This window comes from Euleptes europaea, chromosome 1 (genome assembly GCF_029931775.1).
Source record: "Euleptes europaea isolate rEulEur1 chromosome 1, rEulEur1.hap1, whole genome shotgun sequence".
Lineage (NCBI taxonomy): Eukaryota > Metazoa > Chordata > Lepidosauria > Squamata > Sphaerodactylidae > Euleptes > Euleptes europaea.
In genome coordinates this window covers 81955348-81974333 of record NC_079312.1, presented here as the reverse complement: position 1 = coordinate 81974333, position 18986 = coordinate 81955348, and the positions used below count along the sequence as shown (strand labels likewise).

The 18986-nt window shown below is 40.4% G+C and overlaps 1 protein-coding gene across 1 annotated transcript in view; it reads right to left on the bottom strand.

Moving 5' to 3' along the window:
• Positions 1 to 2250: 2250 nt before the first annotated feature.
• CLINT1 (clathrin interactor 1) overlaps positions 2251 to 18986 on the bottom strand; it is a 75551-nt gene continuing 58815 nt past the window's right edge. Inside the window, exons 8-12 of the mRNA XM_056867165.1 lie at positions 17921 to 17993; positions 10475 to 10540; positions 4883 to 5157; positions 4022 to 4226; positions 2251 to 2732 (exon numbers count right to left, since the gene is read on the bottom strand). Of these exons, the coding sequence (XP_056723143.1) occupies positions 2383 to 2732; positions 4022 to 4226; positions 4883 to 5157; positions 10475 to 10540; positions 17921 to 17993 (969 nt within the window). The 3' untranslated portion in view covers positions 2251 to 2382. The remainder of the gene's footprint in view (positions 2733 to 4021; positions 4227 to 4882; positions 5158 to 10474; positions 10541 to 17920; positions 17994 to 18986) is intronic.

Sequence of the window (18986 nt, the reverse complement as noted above, 5' to 3'; positions counted from 1 at the left end):
CAAGTTACTGTCCATTCTTGGTGGCTAATTTCAACTAACTTGAGTTGGGCAAGCTGCTAAAATATTTTCATTTCATATATCACACTTACTTTGAATATGCTGCTTTCAGCCCTGAACCCTCTGGAAAGCAACAGCATACTGAAGTAGAACAACTAGCAAAAGAGCTGACAGATCTCTCAGCATATGAAGCTTCTCAGTTCATTTGCTTCACTACTTTGCTCCAAATTCGACTCTACAGAAAAACCTATTAGCTTTTCTACTGAACATACAAAATATATTCCCGGACTTGGCAGTACTGGTGTCATTGTTAAGAGAATGAAATGTTTGAAAACGGGTTTGGCAACTTCTCTGTTGGCCCCTGAAAAACAGTTTCTTCCCATCTCCTGTGGTTATATACATTCCCTTTTTTTTTTTTTTTTTGGCATCTCAAAATCTGTCACAGCCAAAGTTATGAAGACAATCCTCACAAAGGTTCAAGGGTTTCAAAATTGGAGGCTGAAGAGAAGGCGATCTGTCCCGCTCAGCCGGTAAAGCTTGTCTTGATTACTTTGATGTAACAACACTTGAAAGCTCCTATTCTTTGAAAGTCATTTAAACACATTGAATTGTTGAAAGATTAAAAACCGCAGTCAGCTAATTACACTCACTCTCATCTCTTATTCAGCAAATGAATCACTTTTCATTACCACTTAGCTGAAGTACATGAATTTCTGCCTAATTAGAAATGTTGTAGATGGAGCATTAGCAGGGCTGGAGTGGGTCAAGATATCTTGGCTGCTTCATTTTTAATTCCTAACAGTAGAGTCAGATAGGAAAGGCAGGAGATAAAAAGTCATTAAACAATTTTAAATTATTTATAAAAATTACTTTGCCCAAATTATAATTATTTTCCCCCTCCCCACCAACCGCTCTCATAAACGTCAGACGGAATGAAAGGAGAGGCAGCCCCAATGTTGTTTTTAATGAACACTTTAATGTTATGTATAACAGAACATTATGAATACAATGGAAATAAAGTTTTTATCAATTTAATAATAATAATGATAAAAAATCCAAGTAAGAAAGGGGAGGCAATAGTTTCATACCTAGAGTATAGTATTTATTCTCAATAGCAGCCCCAGCTTGTGAACAGAAACTGAAACTCTGCATTCCAGACTAAAATCATGATTTGTGTGTGAACCTAAATGCAGAATTATAGCAGGAAAAAAAGAGCTTTTCATTCATTCATTTCCTTTGTTCTCATTAATCCATAAAATCTGACTGCTACAAGGTTTCCTTTAATAATATATATATATATATATATTTATATATATTTATGTATTTAATTTCTCTCTATTGGATTCCGCAATTGCTTAAGGCCATATTTACATAAGAGAAATGTGGTCACCAAGTGTATAAATCTAAAATCCAATGCTGCTGTATCAACAAGTGATTTATAGGTGTTGGCTGTTAACGTAAAAGATGCAGTTACTTCTTCTTTTGAAGTTCCAAGGGGGGTAAAAAATACTATTTTTGCCTTTTAGACTGTCAGAGGTGTAACAGTGGCCCCAAGAATAATTTGAAGTATGCCAGATATCAATGAAGCAGGACTGTAGAAAAGTAACACCTCAGATAAATCCCAACATATATATATATATTTTTTCTCTCTCTTGAGTTCTCTGAACAGAAACCATATAGCAGCTCTGGATGAAGCTTGTACCAGTTCTGCAGTGGTTATGACAGGAGAAAGAAGCAGGAAACGCTCCACAAAACTTACCCATCAGTAAATTGCTTAAAGTCTATAATAAAAATTTGGATAGTATAGCGGTGTTGCTGGAAGAGTAGCAAAAGTATATATACATTCCAGGTCCCTTTGAATTAGCCATAATCACATATGTAAGCCATTTTTGGACAAAAATATATATTCTTATAAAAAATTGATCAGCATACTTTGACTTCAAATTTGACTCAGTGGTAGGAAAAGGAACGGATCCAATTATGATGAACAGATTCCAAGAGAGGGGGAAAAAGAAATCAAGTATAAAATTAGATTCACACAGATTCACCCAGCCCCCCAAATTCCAGACTTTCCACAAGTTTCAAAGTTAAAACTGGTTCTGCCCTCTAGAAAGGTTTTTAATTGTCTTGTCAGAACAGCAAGGCTTAGTCATTACAATGTCAGCTATTTGCCTCATTTCATTGGAAGAACCTTGAAACTCACCAAAACTTGAACAATCGTAGTTCCAGAATTTACAAAACCACCTTTGGGTTCTTTAGGTGGGTTCTTTAAAAGTAAGTGATAAAAGCAAAAGGAAAAAAACTGATCAGCATTTTCCACCCTTACCCCCAGCTTTATTTGTGCAACTAAAATCCTTCATTCACTCTGACTGGCTGGTTTACAATCTATTTGCTAAAATTGGCAAAATTTGCAAAGGCATCTTGCTTAGGTTGCACAGTTCCAGGAGTCATGGTGGATGCCATAGTTATATTAGGAACACCCACACCTGGCAAACCCATTCCAGAAGCAGGAATCGTCATGTTCACATTCATTCCCATCATTCCCTGGTTCATCATAGGTGCGCCTCCCATGGAAGCCATGCCCATTGTGCCAGTCATCACAGTGGGCATTCCCATGGGAACAGGCCCTCCCATCAATGGGTTTGCTGGAGGTCGAACAGGCATTATGCTGGGTGGAGAGTTGAGGCTCATGGCTGCAAAACTTTGACTCATCACATTCATAGGTTGTTGCATATCTGTGCAAAAACAAAATGTAAATTAAAAAGGTAAATTCTTCAGCTATTTCTGCTACTGGAATGTGTTTTAAAAGTTATGTACTTATTCTTTCCTCCAGATTCACAGTTCTGAAGTATTTAAAACAAAGCATAATTTAAAGCCTCTGAAGGATCACAAATCCTGCAGTCTCACAGTCATACAGTTCCCATCACTTAAAGTCCCCCCACCCCAACTCTCCCATGCTTCTTCTACAAAACTGTTGATATTTGCCCTCAGGGATATAATTCTACTCCCTATATTCAGATCTTTTTAGGTAGACCTTCTTAAACTGAATTCCCTTTGTCCTCACCAGAAGGCTTTGTAAATAGGAGAGTGCAACGGAAGATCTCTTCAACATACTGCTTTTAATTGTTTGAGGGGCGGTGTGCTTCAAAAGCTTGAGAAAAGACATGGCAGAATTTTTGAGACTGAACCAAATCCTTGGATTATGGTGGTGATGGGGAACAAAGTATTAGAAACAGATCTACGCAATTTATCATATGCCAGTTTAAATGTAGCTTACCAGCCATGCATGGTAGGCCATCTGAGCTCTGGAAAACCTCTTGCTTTTGAATCCTAGCTAGCACTGTACAACAAGTGCCGTCAAGCAGAGAGCATATGTGGCTGGTAGGGGGTCACATATTTTGCACTTGTTTCGTGGCTGGTGGTGGGTCACATATTTTGCACTTCATAGCCTTCTGGTATTTCAAGCATCTTTTAAAGACGCCTGTAAGGACACACTTATACAGACACAGCAGAGTCGCAACCAGGCGATGTAAGCTTACAAAATTTGAAAGCTGTTGCAGAATCATCGTAAAATGTGTTGTAGTTGCTGAGTACTGACCATTAGATACAGACATCAATGCCCATTTTGAGTGTCAGGCATATGTCTAGTAACCATTTCCAGCACTGGGCAGACAACTCAGCTGTACATTTCCTGTGGATTTATTTTCCTCGCTGCAGTTTCTTCAGTGCTGCTTATGTATTGCTTACTTCACCCCATGTGAAAAGTGGTGAACTTTCTATAACCAGACTTGAGTAAGCTAAAACATACAATTGAACACTTGCACAGTTTCCCCAGATACTCTGGTCATAGGAGAGAGAGAGGGATCCCAATGGGACTGAGAAAATCTTATTCTTTTATTCTATTTTTAGCAGACCTCAATCATGACTACAAAGATAGATTACAAAGAAATGCATCAGGAAAACTGATTCTTAAAAAAACATTAGCCAAACAAGCATATCAACAATAATGGTCAGCCAAACTTACTTTGTTGCTGAATCATCGTATTCAGTGATGGTTGTTGGGGCTTAGAAGGCTGCATACCGGGAATTAAATTGTCCAAACTGATATTTACACTAGGGTCTGACCAGGTCGATGGCAGAGTTTTGCTTGCATTTTTCTGGACCATCTCTGTGCCCAGATCATAAAGTGGGTTAGACTTCTGTATCATTGGGTTAACATTTTGCAAAGGCTAGAAGCATAATTAAAAAAAAATTAAATGTGTGCCATTCATTGCTTACCATATTTTAGAGTAATTTCTCTGAGAGTTCATTCTGCCTTCATAAAGAGAAACAGATGGACATTTATGCTTGCCGAAGAGAACTAAGAGGCAAGGAAGTTGAAGTTCATATTCATAAAATTCTCAAGATCACCTGTGAGTACTTCATCAATCAGTGGCTGGAGCTGTGCCAAAGCCAGTAACCCACAAAAGTCTGAAGTGTCCCATATTCGCTGTTTCCCCCCACTTCCCAAAATGGATTACAGCCACACTAAATTATTTTGGAATATTACCTGTGACATTTACCAATCAAAAAAGACTGTTTAAGAGTCCATTATTTTCCAACTGAGCAAAATCTCCTGTGACACAGAATGTCAGAAAGCAGTAACTCCCTCACTACAAAGTACCACAAATTCGAAGTTCACAATATGTTCTATGACTCTTGGATTACTTTAGAATTTTTCTTTTAATGTAACTAAACCTCATATAAGGAGTGGCAACAGAAGCAAAAAAGACAAGACGGCACTTGAGAGCTACAAATGACAAGACGCTTTAACGACAAGTTTGTCAAAACCATTCAGGTAACTTTTCATACTGGCTCGTTAAGGGACTGAAGACTAACATCATACCTGTGACCTTGACATGGGTAGATTCAGGCTGACAGTATTAGAACCCATCATAGAGAAATTCATGCTTTGGGAGGAGGTCATGGTGGCTTGGGAGGAACTCATCAAATCAAAGAGGTCAGCAGAATTTGAAGCTGCTGGAGGCTGGCCAAGGTTCGGCTGAGCAGGGCCACCATAGAGCTCAACAGCTGGCTGAGCAGGGCCACTGAAGAGCTCCCCAGTGGAAGGGGTTTGGTTGAAGGCACTCCAGTCACCAAACTCTCCATTCCCACTTGGAGCTGCAACTGGGGAGGGAAAAGAAAAAGGTAAGAGACTTTGTGAAGGGCATGGAACAAATGCCACACTCCATGAAGTGAAACAAATGAGAGCTGATTTGTGCCCATCCAGATTAACATCTGCAGGTAGAATCTCCATCTGGACATTACTCTGTCTCATGAATATTCCAACCATTTTAACAGGGTAGCAAAGGACATAAGGAACACCCACCCCTGCTCTAGAAGTATGGCTAGACAATGCATCACCCATGGACTCTGCACGGAGCGAGAGAGCCACGTACATAACTATCTCCTAAGAGCAAATCTGCAGGACTTAAGGAAACCTCCAACAAAAATGGCTGTTGTTGACAAAGAAGGCATCAAAGACATGGCAGAAGTTCAGCACCTAAACTGCCACCATCCAAAACCTGGAACCTTCAGGCAAAGCTGCAAACATCAACTCACTGACGCTTGGAATCTATCACTGTGAAAAAGGCTAGTCTCACAGCCACAAGAAGTCATAAAAACAGCAATTTGTTCAAACCCGTCTGATTACATATAAATTACATGCTGTACAATGAGTTATTAAAATAGCATTGCTAAGTGGGATACCAATAAAATCATGGGTTTTCAAATTCAGCTGCCTCAGGGTGTTTGTCTCGCCTCTGTTGTGCTTGTTAACTGCATTGTGTAGTATTTATTTAGCACTCTACGGGTGCTTTGATAAATACGCATTCAAAGTTCACACATGCTCTCAAACTCTCCTACTGCAGGCATTTTCTTTTATAACAGAGTCTGTACTATCCCATTTCAAAATGTTTTACTTGAAGAATAAAACTTACAGGTGGAATTGCAAGTTGTAAAGGAAATAATGAAAAAGGAGGATTGTTCCATTTTTGAGATAAAGTAGCCTGGGACATATTCTTTAGCCACTGGTATTTCAGTTGTCAAATACTAATGTTATAAAAAGCATGGTAGATGGTTAGGATGATTTTACTATCTAGGCCTGAAACTGTCAAGATGCATGTATTTTGCTTGTTGCTCACATGCAAAACCTGGGAAGAATGTTACAAATGATGAAAGGAGCTTTCTGAAGTGCTCCAGATGCCATTCACGTTCTTCAGTTCGGCAAGAAATTACATGTGTGTGGACAAAGGAAATAGTTCAGGATTTTTAATCACCGATTACACTTGATGAGTTTTCCTACCTAAGTGCAAAATGACAGACTTGGGAGATGTAAGGTCAGAGAGATGAGACCCTACTGACTTCAAAATAATCTGGTCTATACAGCTGGCTAGAAATTAGCAATTTACAAACTTGCCTATTAACTAGAATCTTACTTACCTAATCTTAAAACACTGCAATAATTTTCATCTCATGACAATATTTCTTAATACTACCTATGCACCTGGGTATAAAAACCTTATCAATTTTACCTTCATGGGTAGACTGGAATTTAAGTAACGAAGGGAAGGGAGGCAAAAGAATATTAACAAATATGTATGCGGCCTGCTTCAATGCAAGCAGTAGGCTGAAATTCATTCGCTTGGGGCCATAGTGAAACATTTTTGCTTTGATCTGCCCTACAAAAGGGACTTTATTGGGAGTATTTCAATTAGTACTGCCTATTAAAAATTTAAGCACATTTTAAGTATTCCTGATGGATAAGTAAATGCTGAATGTGCCGATTCTCCAGTTACTGTATGCTCACATCCAAACACATGCATAAAGTGGGGAGAATGGAGAGGAATTTGTTGACATTCTTTTGGGAACTTTACCAAAGATGATTAATCAACTAAGTTCTAGAGAGGCTTTATTGTTCAAGAATGATTAATCATTGCTGGCATCTTGCATAATGGTGATCAGTATAGATTAATCATATTAATACTGATAAAGGAATATCTCATGTTAGATTGCATTATTTGCATAATAGGCTTCCAAATGCCCAAACCTCCATTTTCAGTAAACAGTAAAATCAAGACAGAACAGCACAGCTTCAAGCATTTAAGGGCTTAAGATTCTCAGTTCAGTTTGGATCCTGTCCCCAAGACAATGCATGTCTGAAAAGAATATAGTTCTTTCTTCCAGACTAAATGCTTTGCAATAGAACCATTTTTCAGCTGTTTCCCCAGAAATTAAACAAACAACTAACCCCAATAGAAGAAAAATATGAATGCATTGAAGTTCTTTTTAAGGGACGGGGGTTGTATGGATACTATACGCTTGGATCCTGACCAGAACAAGGATTATGCTAGAGGAAGGGTAACTTCCCCACCTCCCACTTCTCACTGAAGCCTTCTATGCCCCCTGAAGTTATGATCCTGATGGACAGTGGAATCAAAAGAACAGTGTGGGGAGCAAATTGGGAGGGAAGAGGGAAATCAGGGGGAAAACTCCCTCCCCTCCTCTGCAGATGGAAAAACTGCTCTAGTACTGGAGCTGTTGCTGTGCCAATGGAATGGCATCTCAGGATCCAAGCCAGAGTGATTATTATGAGTACTGCTTTGGGGGAAGAAGTAGGGACATTTCAAGCCAAACACACAATAATTTAGGGCTAATTATAACATTTGCAAAAGCTCCTTTGCTCCCACAGAAAGATCTTAATGTGAAGTCCCTGTACTCCCAACTAGGCAATTTTTAGTTTGCACGGAACTTAAATCAACACAAACAAATTAGCACCATCACCCTTCTCTTCCTAGCTGGACATCTTGCCTAAAGCATCTGTTAGTTCAATGTTGCACCAGAAATGCTCTCTTATTAATTAATTTCAGCCTTCTTCCAACACAGAGCATTATGCAATATACAGACGTTGCATGGGGATGCATGAACCAAATGAAATGGAGAACCAAAGATTTATTAGGGTTGAGATAACTGAGCAATTTACAGTGCAATTCTATGCAGAGGTACTCCAGTTTAAGCCCGCTGATTTCAGACTGGAGTAACTCTGCATAGGATTGCGCAGTTAAAGGCTAATCAAACCCAAAGCTGGTCTTCCGATAAAACAGGAGGAGGCCAACCAGAGTGGTTTCCACATGGACATTTTGCTCCACCTTGGCTTCTTTTCAGCAGCGCTGTTTTCAGGGACATGCACACAACATCATTTTCCGTTCACACTATTTCCATGTTTTCTGCTGCTTTGCTGTGGTATTTCTCAACCTTGGTTTGGGAACTCATTTTACACACATACTACATGTCCAGCAGAAAATTCAGCGAGGTAAGCATGCTAGAAATAACAGTATTTTAACCCACAATTTAGTGAGACAAGCAGAACATAAATAATTGGATTAATCACGGCCTCTAAATATTAGTACTATGTACCAGCTTTCACCTTTCATTCTAAAAAATCTCTAGCCCTTTATAAATCCACAACAAACCATTTTTAAAAATGAAGGCTAGGAAGTAGTACATTGTTGCAATAGATCATTATGTTATATTATATTATGTTAATGTTATATTGATGTAATTATTATCAATTTTTGGAAAACAAAAAGAAGCCCTCCAGAGGCACAGGGGGAGCTGGCAGTCACAAGTGGGGGGCAATTAGGTAAGAAAAGTCCAGGGAAGCTTCCATGTTGATCCCTCTGCATTTGGAGCAGAAACAAGAACTATACAAAGAATCACGTCCATGGGGAAGGACCTGGTCTCACACTGACATTGATGGAGGTTACCTGGAATAACCCAAGCTCTTCAGGACAAGGCTGCACAGGAATTCTACAATCAGAGCAGAACTTGTTTACTCTACGCGGCTTTCCAATCATATTCTTCAATTTTACTAAGTTTTCTATCAAAATTATGTGTAAAACATTTTTGCTCAGCTTTGTTTAAAATCTGCTAAAGGGCTAACAAAAAAAGATTAAAAAAACGAACACCAGCCAGATGCGTGGAAATATAATAGTGGATAACATTTTTGTAACTGACTACATAATGTTGAGATGATTTAAAATGCACAGGGGCATTCAAACGTTCTGAAACTTAACATTTTTTTTCTTTACTACTAAGAAACAAGAGCCATTACAGAAAAGATCCTGCTCCTAATGTCTACCAAGGAAGTAGCGATTCCTTTGACAATTTATTCACGCTTTTATAACTGTCAGAAAGCTTGTGACTGTGGTTAGCACTTTTGATCAGCCTAGGAAAACAAAATCCCCACGGATATAAGAAAATTAAAAAAAACTTGTTAGTACATTAACTTAATATCTTTAATGTCATATGTCAGGGCAAGCAATAATCATGTATATCCCTTGATCATGTTACCAGAAGAACTCTATGGTTCCTCCTTAGAGATACAAAGATTAACTGCGTAATCCTAACCTGTGTGTGTGTGTGTGAGAAAAGGGACAGGAGCCGGCGTGACCTCGGCATCAGGTTAGTGCCACTTGTGTGCGCCACAGGTGCCACGCAGCCTCACTGGCAGCAGCAGGGGCTTGTGCCGGGGTCTAAAGGGGTGTTCCCAGGGGTGGAGCTGACATTAGTCAGTTCCCTAAGCCCTTTTGGCCCAGGAATGCCCTTTTGCAGGTGCCGAGTTACGCCTGCAAAAAGGAGAGTTCCATGGGGTTTCCTTTGAAATTGTATTTTCAGCTTGCTGTCCCCAGCAGCAAGCCGCTCAGGAGGTGGTGTGGCTGCGGTGTCCCCGACTGCAGCAGATCTACCACCCCATTAGGATCGGGCTGCCCAGCACATATCATTTTCAGTTATGGAAAAGATGGCTCTGCAAAACACAAGAGAAGTATAAACTTAATCAGAGAAACACTGTTTTCTAAGAATGAAATTATTTGATCCAGGGTAGAATCAGGTCTCCCAGGGAAATAATCCCTAACAGTTGTTTATTTCCAAATGGGTTAATCAATATGCAGAAATCCCAGACAAGTAAGAAAGGAAAGCTGGTAAATTAAAACATATTAGCCTATTCATCCAAGTTTCTGGAAATATATGCATACCTAATAGAATGGCAATTGTTTGATAGAAGCAAAACAGTGGGCAAGAATTAAGCAAAGGACAATTGAGTGTGGAATTCACAACTTGCATCTGCTACGTGCTTGCATCCCAAAGGACTACCCCTTTGCTATACAAATATCAATATTCTACAGTGAGTACAGCTAAAGTAAAGGACAAACAAAGCCTCTTATTCCAAATAACAACCTGATAGTTATCAAAACTCCAAACTGTTGTATCAAACCCTCAAAGTAACTCAACAACTTATCTATCTAGCACGGTCAACATGACAACTGGATATTATCAAAGAGTTCTGATGAAAAAGAACAAAGATCAAAATGCCCAGCAGTGAAGTTGTTTTTTACACCATCTTCCCCAAAGTAGCTTTACCATCAATAGAATGTTGTACCTTGTGAGGGGGGACAACTTCCAGAGTTGAAGTCAGCAAACCCTCCAAAGGGGTCAGTGGATCCACCTAAAAACAGAAGCAATTAAAAGACTGTTATTGGAACAGAAACAGCTACTTCAGTAACTGCTGACAGGAACTGTTTAAAAAAGCTTGTAGCTACTCAACATAGGGGGTTACTGCACTTGTATTCCCAGCTATGTATTAAGAGTTTGAAAATGTTATAAAAAATACTGTTTGCACTTTTTTTGGCCCCTTTAGCTGTGAAGACGTCTGCCAACCATTTATAAGCCATGGTATCCAAAACCCCTTTTAAAGCGATGTTTTTAATAACATTTTCAAACTCTTAATACATCACTGGGAATACAAAGTGCGGTAACCTCTATAGCATAACATTTTACATTTAAATCTCTTGTATGCCAAGCGTCAGAATAGACCAAGATATACTGGATATACCAAGACATACTAAGTGCTGCTGTGTGATCTCTTTGCATAGCTTGGTGGATTACACACTAAGCTATTATCTACCTTAGGAGCTAAATGTGCCACAGGGACACATGTAACGAACAACCAACTTGCATATGTGGCTTGAAAATTTCTCAAAATCTGTGTTCATGCAACAAGGAGCCACATTTCTGTGTCATCATGTTGTACTACAAAAAACCTCTGGGAATCCTGCAAACCAGAGTTTGAAAGATGCTTGTGTTCTTCGACCAGTTGCTGCATGGATTTTCACATGAGTGTACTGTTTTGGTACACACAAGACTGTGACAGAGTGCCACAAATTACCATGAAAATTAAATAACAGTTAATCCATATGGGTGATAGGTGGTCCAGTGGTATCCAGTTAGTTCAGAAGACATATGAAAAATAAAATGCATATTAGATATGGAAGCACAGGAGAGCACACAAAGTAAGGAAAATACTAAGCACTATCAAAACTAAAATTTCTGAAGCACATCCAAGGCCCAAGCCTGCTTTATTAGTGGTCTTCATTTTAAGGAGGAATCTAGAAGAACTGTTCCTCCCAACTTATCACTTCTAAACAAATTCAAAACAAGAGATTTATACACTCATTTCAGTAATAATTGATGAAGATATATGAAGCTTCAGAGAACAAAAAACTGCTGTAGGGCCAATGGAGGCTTGGCAAAAATACCACAAAGTAAAGATTAGACCAGTTCCAAAAGGAAGTAGCTTTAACATAGAAAACAGGTTCATACTGGAGGAATCCTTTCATTTGTTTATCACGCCACCTACAATGAAAAATTTAAAGTTTTCTTCCACATAACTCCTGTGCAACTTTAAGAATAAATGACATACCAATGATTTCAGATTCATGATTTCAAACTATTAAGCCTGCACTAGTGTTCATTTTTTATACGTTTGCTTACTTTCTAAAGCAGAACACAGAAGTCCCAATGTGCATTTGTAAGATACCAGTAAATTATTTATATCAAAATACAGAATTCTAACTAGTCTTCCTTACAGCCTATTTTATAAATCATGGTAGAAAATCCCTGACATAATCTATGCGGGATATAATTCTGATGCGATAATTTTATCAGATTAAATTGAGGGCTGCTTCACAAGTGACATTCTTTCCTGTAAAGGAGGCCACTTCCATGTAGGAAGAAGAGTAGATAAACTTCTTTGTATGTAGTTGTGAGTGTGCCTTTTATCTTCAAAGTGCAGATCAAGAAACCAAACAGCTCCTGGACCATGGTGATCCCAGGAAAGATGAAAACTTATGCTGTGTGTTTCTTCACATACAGAGGAACAGATTTTCCTACATGGAAAGAAATGTCTTGTGTGAAGCAGTCTCTCCTTAGACTGTTTGGTTGTCTTCTAACTGCAATGTACTGGCGAGTCATTCTTCTCCTGAAAGAATGAAAGAGTTGCCTTAGCTGCCACAGTTCGTCCTTAAAAGATTTCACCTCCAAGTAGTCATATCTTTCCAAGGAGTAGCAGCAGCTCAATTATTCTGCTTTTAGTGTTTGCGTACATTATATGGGTTACATCACAGCTGCTTAGCCTGCAGTGCTTAGAAACTAGCCAGGTGGGACTGTAACATCTGTGTTGCACTCAAACACCACCAGGGACAGCTTCTAACATCTGGTGCCATTTCAGAATTGTCTTATCACTGCAAGACATTCTGCCCCATCTGCTGCTCTCAACTGGGTTAATTAAACTAGAACTAACTCCTTTTTTAAATAAATGGCTAGCAGTAATAAAAGAAACAGTTCCTCTTCTACTGTATGCATACTTTAATACCATTTTCAGCCAATATTCAGAAAGCATGCTTAGATTTCAGGTGGTGACATCAGCAGCTACCTTCAGAATGTGCATACTAAGAAAACAGTAAAGATCTTTCTCACTTCTAGAAGGTGAATGCTTTTGTAAACCAGGCGTTAAGAGACAGATTGGGCACTTACTAGAATTGATTTTAAATCATTATGGGAAGCTGTATTGGAAATTTGTGAAAAGGCTCAGCTACATTTCATTTATCCAAATAATTTGAGGGTATTCAATACATTTGGCTAATCAGAAGATACACATTCTTTCATGTGGCACACATGAGCATGCACAACTAAATTAGAAACGTCAGATTTTTGGTTAATAACATGGATTCAATAGTGTTACTAGTTCAGTTAATACAGGTAAATTCACCCTAACAACCAATTTAAGGACACATTCCTAAGGCATGTATGTGAATTGTAGAGGTTAAGCTCTATATATGCTTAACTCAGGTTTCCCACACAACTGTTTGACCAGGATGGCTATAGGTATCTTGGGCATGCATGCTGCCAAGCAAAAGCAAATCTACAAAGATGTGGGATTTCAAATATGGTGCCACTAATGCTGTGCTAACACAGCGACTATCAGACTAAGGTCATGCATTGGTGTGGGCCAATAGCTACCTTTTCTAGATGAAACAGGTCACAAACCTGTTGAGTGACTGAGATCCCAAAGAAGACAGTGGCACCTAAGTTTGGGTAGCAACCTTTGAGAATAGATTTTCACCTAACAGGTAAAAGTAGCAGACCAGCATACATGACCGCCAAATGCAGACTGCCACGGAACATTTTACATATGTTGCCATAACCACACATCTTTGGGTACGTCAAAGAGCCAGTACACCAAAGTCAACAGAACTAATTCAGCTTTCCAACCATGCACACGGAGGTTTGTGAGGCTTAATTCCTAGAACTACCTCTCCTGTATATCCATGGTTGTTTTTTTTTAAAGTATTTCCTAGGCTTGTAAGGTTTTTAGAAGGAGGCCTATACTTTTCTCATGATCTCAACATTCCCTTTTAAAAGTTGAAATAATAACCACAGCAATTAAATTAACTGGAATAAAAGTCCCGTATAATAATTACACTTGGCATTTCGAATTTTGTCTAAATGGTAACCTCCAACCCTTCTAGATTCTACAGTTTGTTTAAATCTATTCATCTGGGTACTTTATTCCAAGAACCACGTTTCTCAATAAAAAACAAGTTGCTTCCTGTTTTCATATGACAGATATGGACTAGCTGTTTGACAACTGCTGTCAAAGATTCTTGAGAACATGACGTTCCAATACATTTAACAAAGTCTGGTTTTGGACTTTATTTTTTCATGCATGTCACAAAAGGCGTACTTGTGTAGCCCGCACCGTGAGTAGCACGATGGTCAGTAAAAGTGACCTGCTTGAGAAAGGCAGTGCTAATCTCCACAGCATCAATTGGCCTCGAAGACTCCCAAGTGAGACCTGTCGTTATAAATTAACTCCTTCCATCTGCCTCCTTAGGACAGCACAGACATTATTTGTGAGGGCCAGCTGGTAACATATCTCATCTCTAAGAGATCTCCTAAAGGCTGATGTTAGAAAGCGGGGTGACATTAATTTCAATTGTAGCAGGGAAAGAAGATCACGGGCGCTATTCAAGCTGCAAATCATGAAAAGGTTTCACGATGGCAAGAAAGGATCATACCTCTGAGATCAGCCAGCATGCTCTGTTCTTGAAATATTATACAGAATTCAAGTTTAATCGAACATAGCTTTTAAAAGACCATTTACTCAGCCTAGCAGGAAAAGAAACCCTTGGTTCCTTTAGCAAGCAAGCTGATATCAATGATGGGATTTCTGCATTGCATCCCAAGAGACGAGTGCACAACTTGAAAGTGCTCCCACTCAGAGTGCCTTGTGTGTGTGTGGGGGGGGGGGGGGCTGCCAGATTTTCTTTGTGACTGCAGTTCTTTGCATCCCATTGAATCCCACCCTGGAAGGTATTTCATTTGGGGGAAGGCATGCAAAGGTCTGCATTGGCCCTGTTGTATGAAACCTTTAGATGATCAGCCTCTCTATTTAACCTATTCAAGTACAAGAAAGGTGAGAGAACACTTGAGAGCGGTTGGTTCTCATTTGTAGATGACTGGAATGAGATCCAATATTAGACCCCTGCTGCTCCAGCTGAGATGTTGCTCCATTTATGGCTTCAGAATGGTAGCTGCTGGGTGGGGTGCCTTCTAATCCCTTCTTCCCAGAGCTACAGGTGTCTAATATTTTAGGAACCAAGAAGGAGGAGCCAGGAAGATAAAGAGGGAAATTCTTTCATCTGCCCACTAATATGGTTATTACTGCTATTATGGTTATTACTTTCCAAGGAATGCTTTTACATAGAAACCAGACCCTACTACGTATACCACCTTTCACTTCTCCCAGGTAAGTACTGGGGTAAGGCAAGTTAATGTACAAAATTGCAGTGTTCATGAAGAAGTAAGGATTGGCAGAATAGGGAAGTGATGGCCCTTGGGCTGATTTTGCAGTTGCTGAGCTGGGAGCAGGCAAAACAGAGGAAGGTTTTTTTTGTCCCCCTCCCAGCCTTGCAGCAGTGGCCAGGGGTCTCCAGGGTGGGCTCGGCGGAGGCCCTGCCAATCAAACAAAGGCTGTTGGGGCTGGGCTGGAGGGAAGAGCTTGCAGGGAAGACCTGGAGACTGGAGTCTTCACTCTGGACTGTTTTTCCTTTTTATGTCAAACACCTCTGCCTGGGCATGCACAATCAGCTCCAGCTTCCCTCCCTCCCCTTCCTTTGTTTTATGCATTCTGGGCACTGCGTTAAATTTCAGGATTTTCTTCTTGTTAGCATGCTATCATCACAGATTTGGGTGAGGGCAGTTTGGCCACTAGGCTGGATCCATTTGGGGGAGACTATGCTTGTGTGCTTACTTCCCTTCATTTTGGGGACTCCCGTAAGGGGCCTTGAGGTAGAGCTGTTCAGCAGTGTGCCTATCTCGGGGGGGGGGGGGGCTGTCGCCTGGCTTCACTTTTAGGTGACAGGAACCACACAGTGGCTGGCACCCATGTGGGATCCCAGGACTTGCCATTCCACATTGCTCCCCAGCAGGTGGGCTGGAGAAGGATTTAGGCCATTGGTTGACAGGAGGGTCACCTGATGTTGCCCTATGCCAGGGGTGGGGAACCTTTTTTCTGCCAAGGGCCATTTGGATACTTATAACATCATTCGCTGGCCATATAAAATTACCAACTTAAAAATTAACCGACCAAGCCTCAAGCAGGCAGCTGCCCCAGATGAACCCCCCTCATGCGGGCAAGCAGGCAGGCATCCAACCGGTGGTGCACTCGCCCATCTGGTGGCACAGGATTGTCTGTTGCACCAGCCGGGCGTAGCCGTCCAGCCACACGCCGGAGTTGCTCTTGCTCCGCATGGACAGGGGCAAATTCTACAGCCGGCTCCTGCTACCTCTGCCTGCAGGGATGAAATGAGGACACACTGGCTAAGAACTCCCCCCCACCCGCACATTCTGGCCCTGCCCCCTTTAACACCTCCATTGTCGCCACTTCTGCCCCAAGCCCTCTTGTAGTACAGAGGGAATACATTTCTCCATGGCCCAGGTGGGAAAGGGTTAACACAGTTTCTTGGGCGGTCCTAGCAGCTCCATAGCTAACGACTCTTCTGCAAGGGGGGGGGGAAGTTCCTTTTCTCAGCAAAACAAACTCACATCCGCCTTGAATAAAGGCTATTCCTGTCTGCAGGAGGGGGCGGATTGCCAGTCTTAGATCCTTCTGAGCTAGAGATCTGCCAGGACCCATGAAGGGCCAGACCAAATGATTTTGTGGGCCTTAAACGGCCCCCGGGCCTGACGTTCCCCACCCTTGCCCTATGCTTTGCCAAGGCTCCAATGGTTGTAATCAATAAAGCTGTGGCCTGTTTCATTTGTTATGCTTATAGGAACACAAACTTCACCAAATTCCATTTCCTCACTGCAGCCTCACAGCATTTTGTCCATGAGGTTCTCCAATTCCCAGGGCCAGCCTTTGGGGGTGGGTGGGGGGTGGTGGAGTTAATATTGGCTTCTAGAGCAAAAGAGAACAATATAAGCTTCCTCGGGAGGTGGTAAGTGCTCATTCCCTGGAGGTTTTTAGGCAGAGGCTAGATGGCCATCTGTCAGCATTGCTGATTCTATGACCTTGGGCAGATCATGAGAGGGAGGCCATCTTGCCCATTTTCTGGGCATGGAGTAGGAGTCACTGGGGGTGTGGGGGGGAGGTAGTTGTGAATTTCCTGCATTGTGAAGGGGGTTGGATTAGATGACCATGGTGGTCCCTTCCAACTCTATGATTCTATGAAAACAGAAAAAAATTGGAATTCATGGTTTATAAGATCCAGCTTTCTCTGTTGAATTCATAGCAGCTTTTTCATCACTACATGCATTACACAACTATCACTTAGCATTCAGACATCTGCTCTGTGGTTGATTCTTCTGCAACTGCTATTCTACTGGTACAAAAATGTATGAATAGAACCATTTTAATATTTCATGCCAGCCACAGATAATCCTGATGCTGCCCCAATCAGGCAACTGTTTTTCATTTACCAAACTTGCACTTCAGCATTTATAATTAAAATAAAGCTAGATACTAAGTGCAGAATGAGTAGTTTCAATTCGTTGCTTACAATGAATAGAATGGTAATTTCAAAAGGATCAAGATACATAATTTTTTGCTACCAGGTCATCCAAGAGTCATCAGAATAATGACAACAGAAGTGTTGACTTCACTTTTGCCATATACATTAGATGCGACTTGTGCATGGAAGTCAACCATTTCTAATGCTGCCTCTGTTAATGTGTAACATGAGAAGTGTTGAAACCTGACTAGATTACACGCTTTTAGAATTAATTATGAATAACACTGCATTCTAGCCACCGCATTTCCTGACAGAGTGACTTAGCTGTGAATCTTTCTAAGGTGTTATGGTTATTATTAATCTATATAATATGGTAATTTGCATGCGATTCTATGAATATATGCACAGCTTAGTATTTAAGTGACTCATATCATCTTCCTTAGCTTCATAACACTCTGATCTTTCAGTTATTCCAGTATTAAGAAATACAGACTTGTGGCTAAACCAGTTTCTCAGAATGAACCGTCATTTACCTGTGGAGGCTGACTGATCGGCACCATCAAACAAAAGGTCAACCAGGTCACTGGATGATTTGCTGCCAGGAACCTACAAACAAGCACAAGTGAGAGTGTTAAGAAATATAGTTATGAATGAAGTTAAAGCATCTTATAGTCCCGAAGTGAGATAATTTGAAGGTGTATCTATGGAGACAGTTTGCAATGAGAGAAAATTTGAATAAGACCTGGGGCAAAAATGCCTATGGACTTACCCAGCATTTGTTAAGACTTCAACCAATCAGTACAGTGATGGCCTATACTGAGTGGAAATCACTTTACACTATTAACGTTAAAAACAGAAAGGGGAGTATTTTCAAGACTACTTTTTGTTTACATGTAAATAATATGGCAATAATTAATACACTATAATGTGTATAATATAATATTAAAGTGTTCAGTGTCTTCCATGTTATAATGTGTAACATCCAAATATGCTGGGTGCATATTGTGTTTCTGTCCAAATTGTAACAGTGTTTCTGTCCAAATAACAGACATTCTTGTCTTTATTTCAGAATTTGTTTTCTACCTTCAACTTTTCCTACAGGCTAGCCTGATCTCGTCAGATCTCAGAAGCCAAGCAGGGTCAGCCCTGGTTAGTATTTGGATGGGAGAACACCAAGGAATACCAGGGTTGCTGTGCAGAGGAAGGCACTGGCAAACCACCTCTTGCCATGAAAACCCCAAAAGGGGTCGCCATAAGTCGGCTGCGACTTGATGGCACATTACACATACACACACACACACACAGATGACAAAAAATGAGAAACACATGTTATGGTAGCCTAGCATGCAGCAATCTGCAACTTTTTCTCAAGTACTGGGTATACTTGCAATTTTTGTTTTAGAAAATAAAGGTTTTTACCTGTCAATTCCATATATGTGCAAAATAGTATAATTTTATATGCTAAGCTATTCATGATGCATCATACAGTGTTACATCAGCCCTGAAAGCCCTATGGGGTCACTATACTTTGTTTGCGACTTGACAGCACTTTCTGCTGCTGTCACCACCACCTACAGGATATATGAATGTGAAATATCC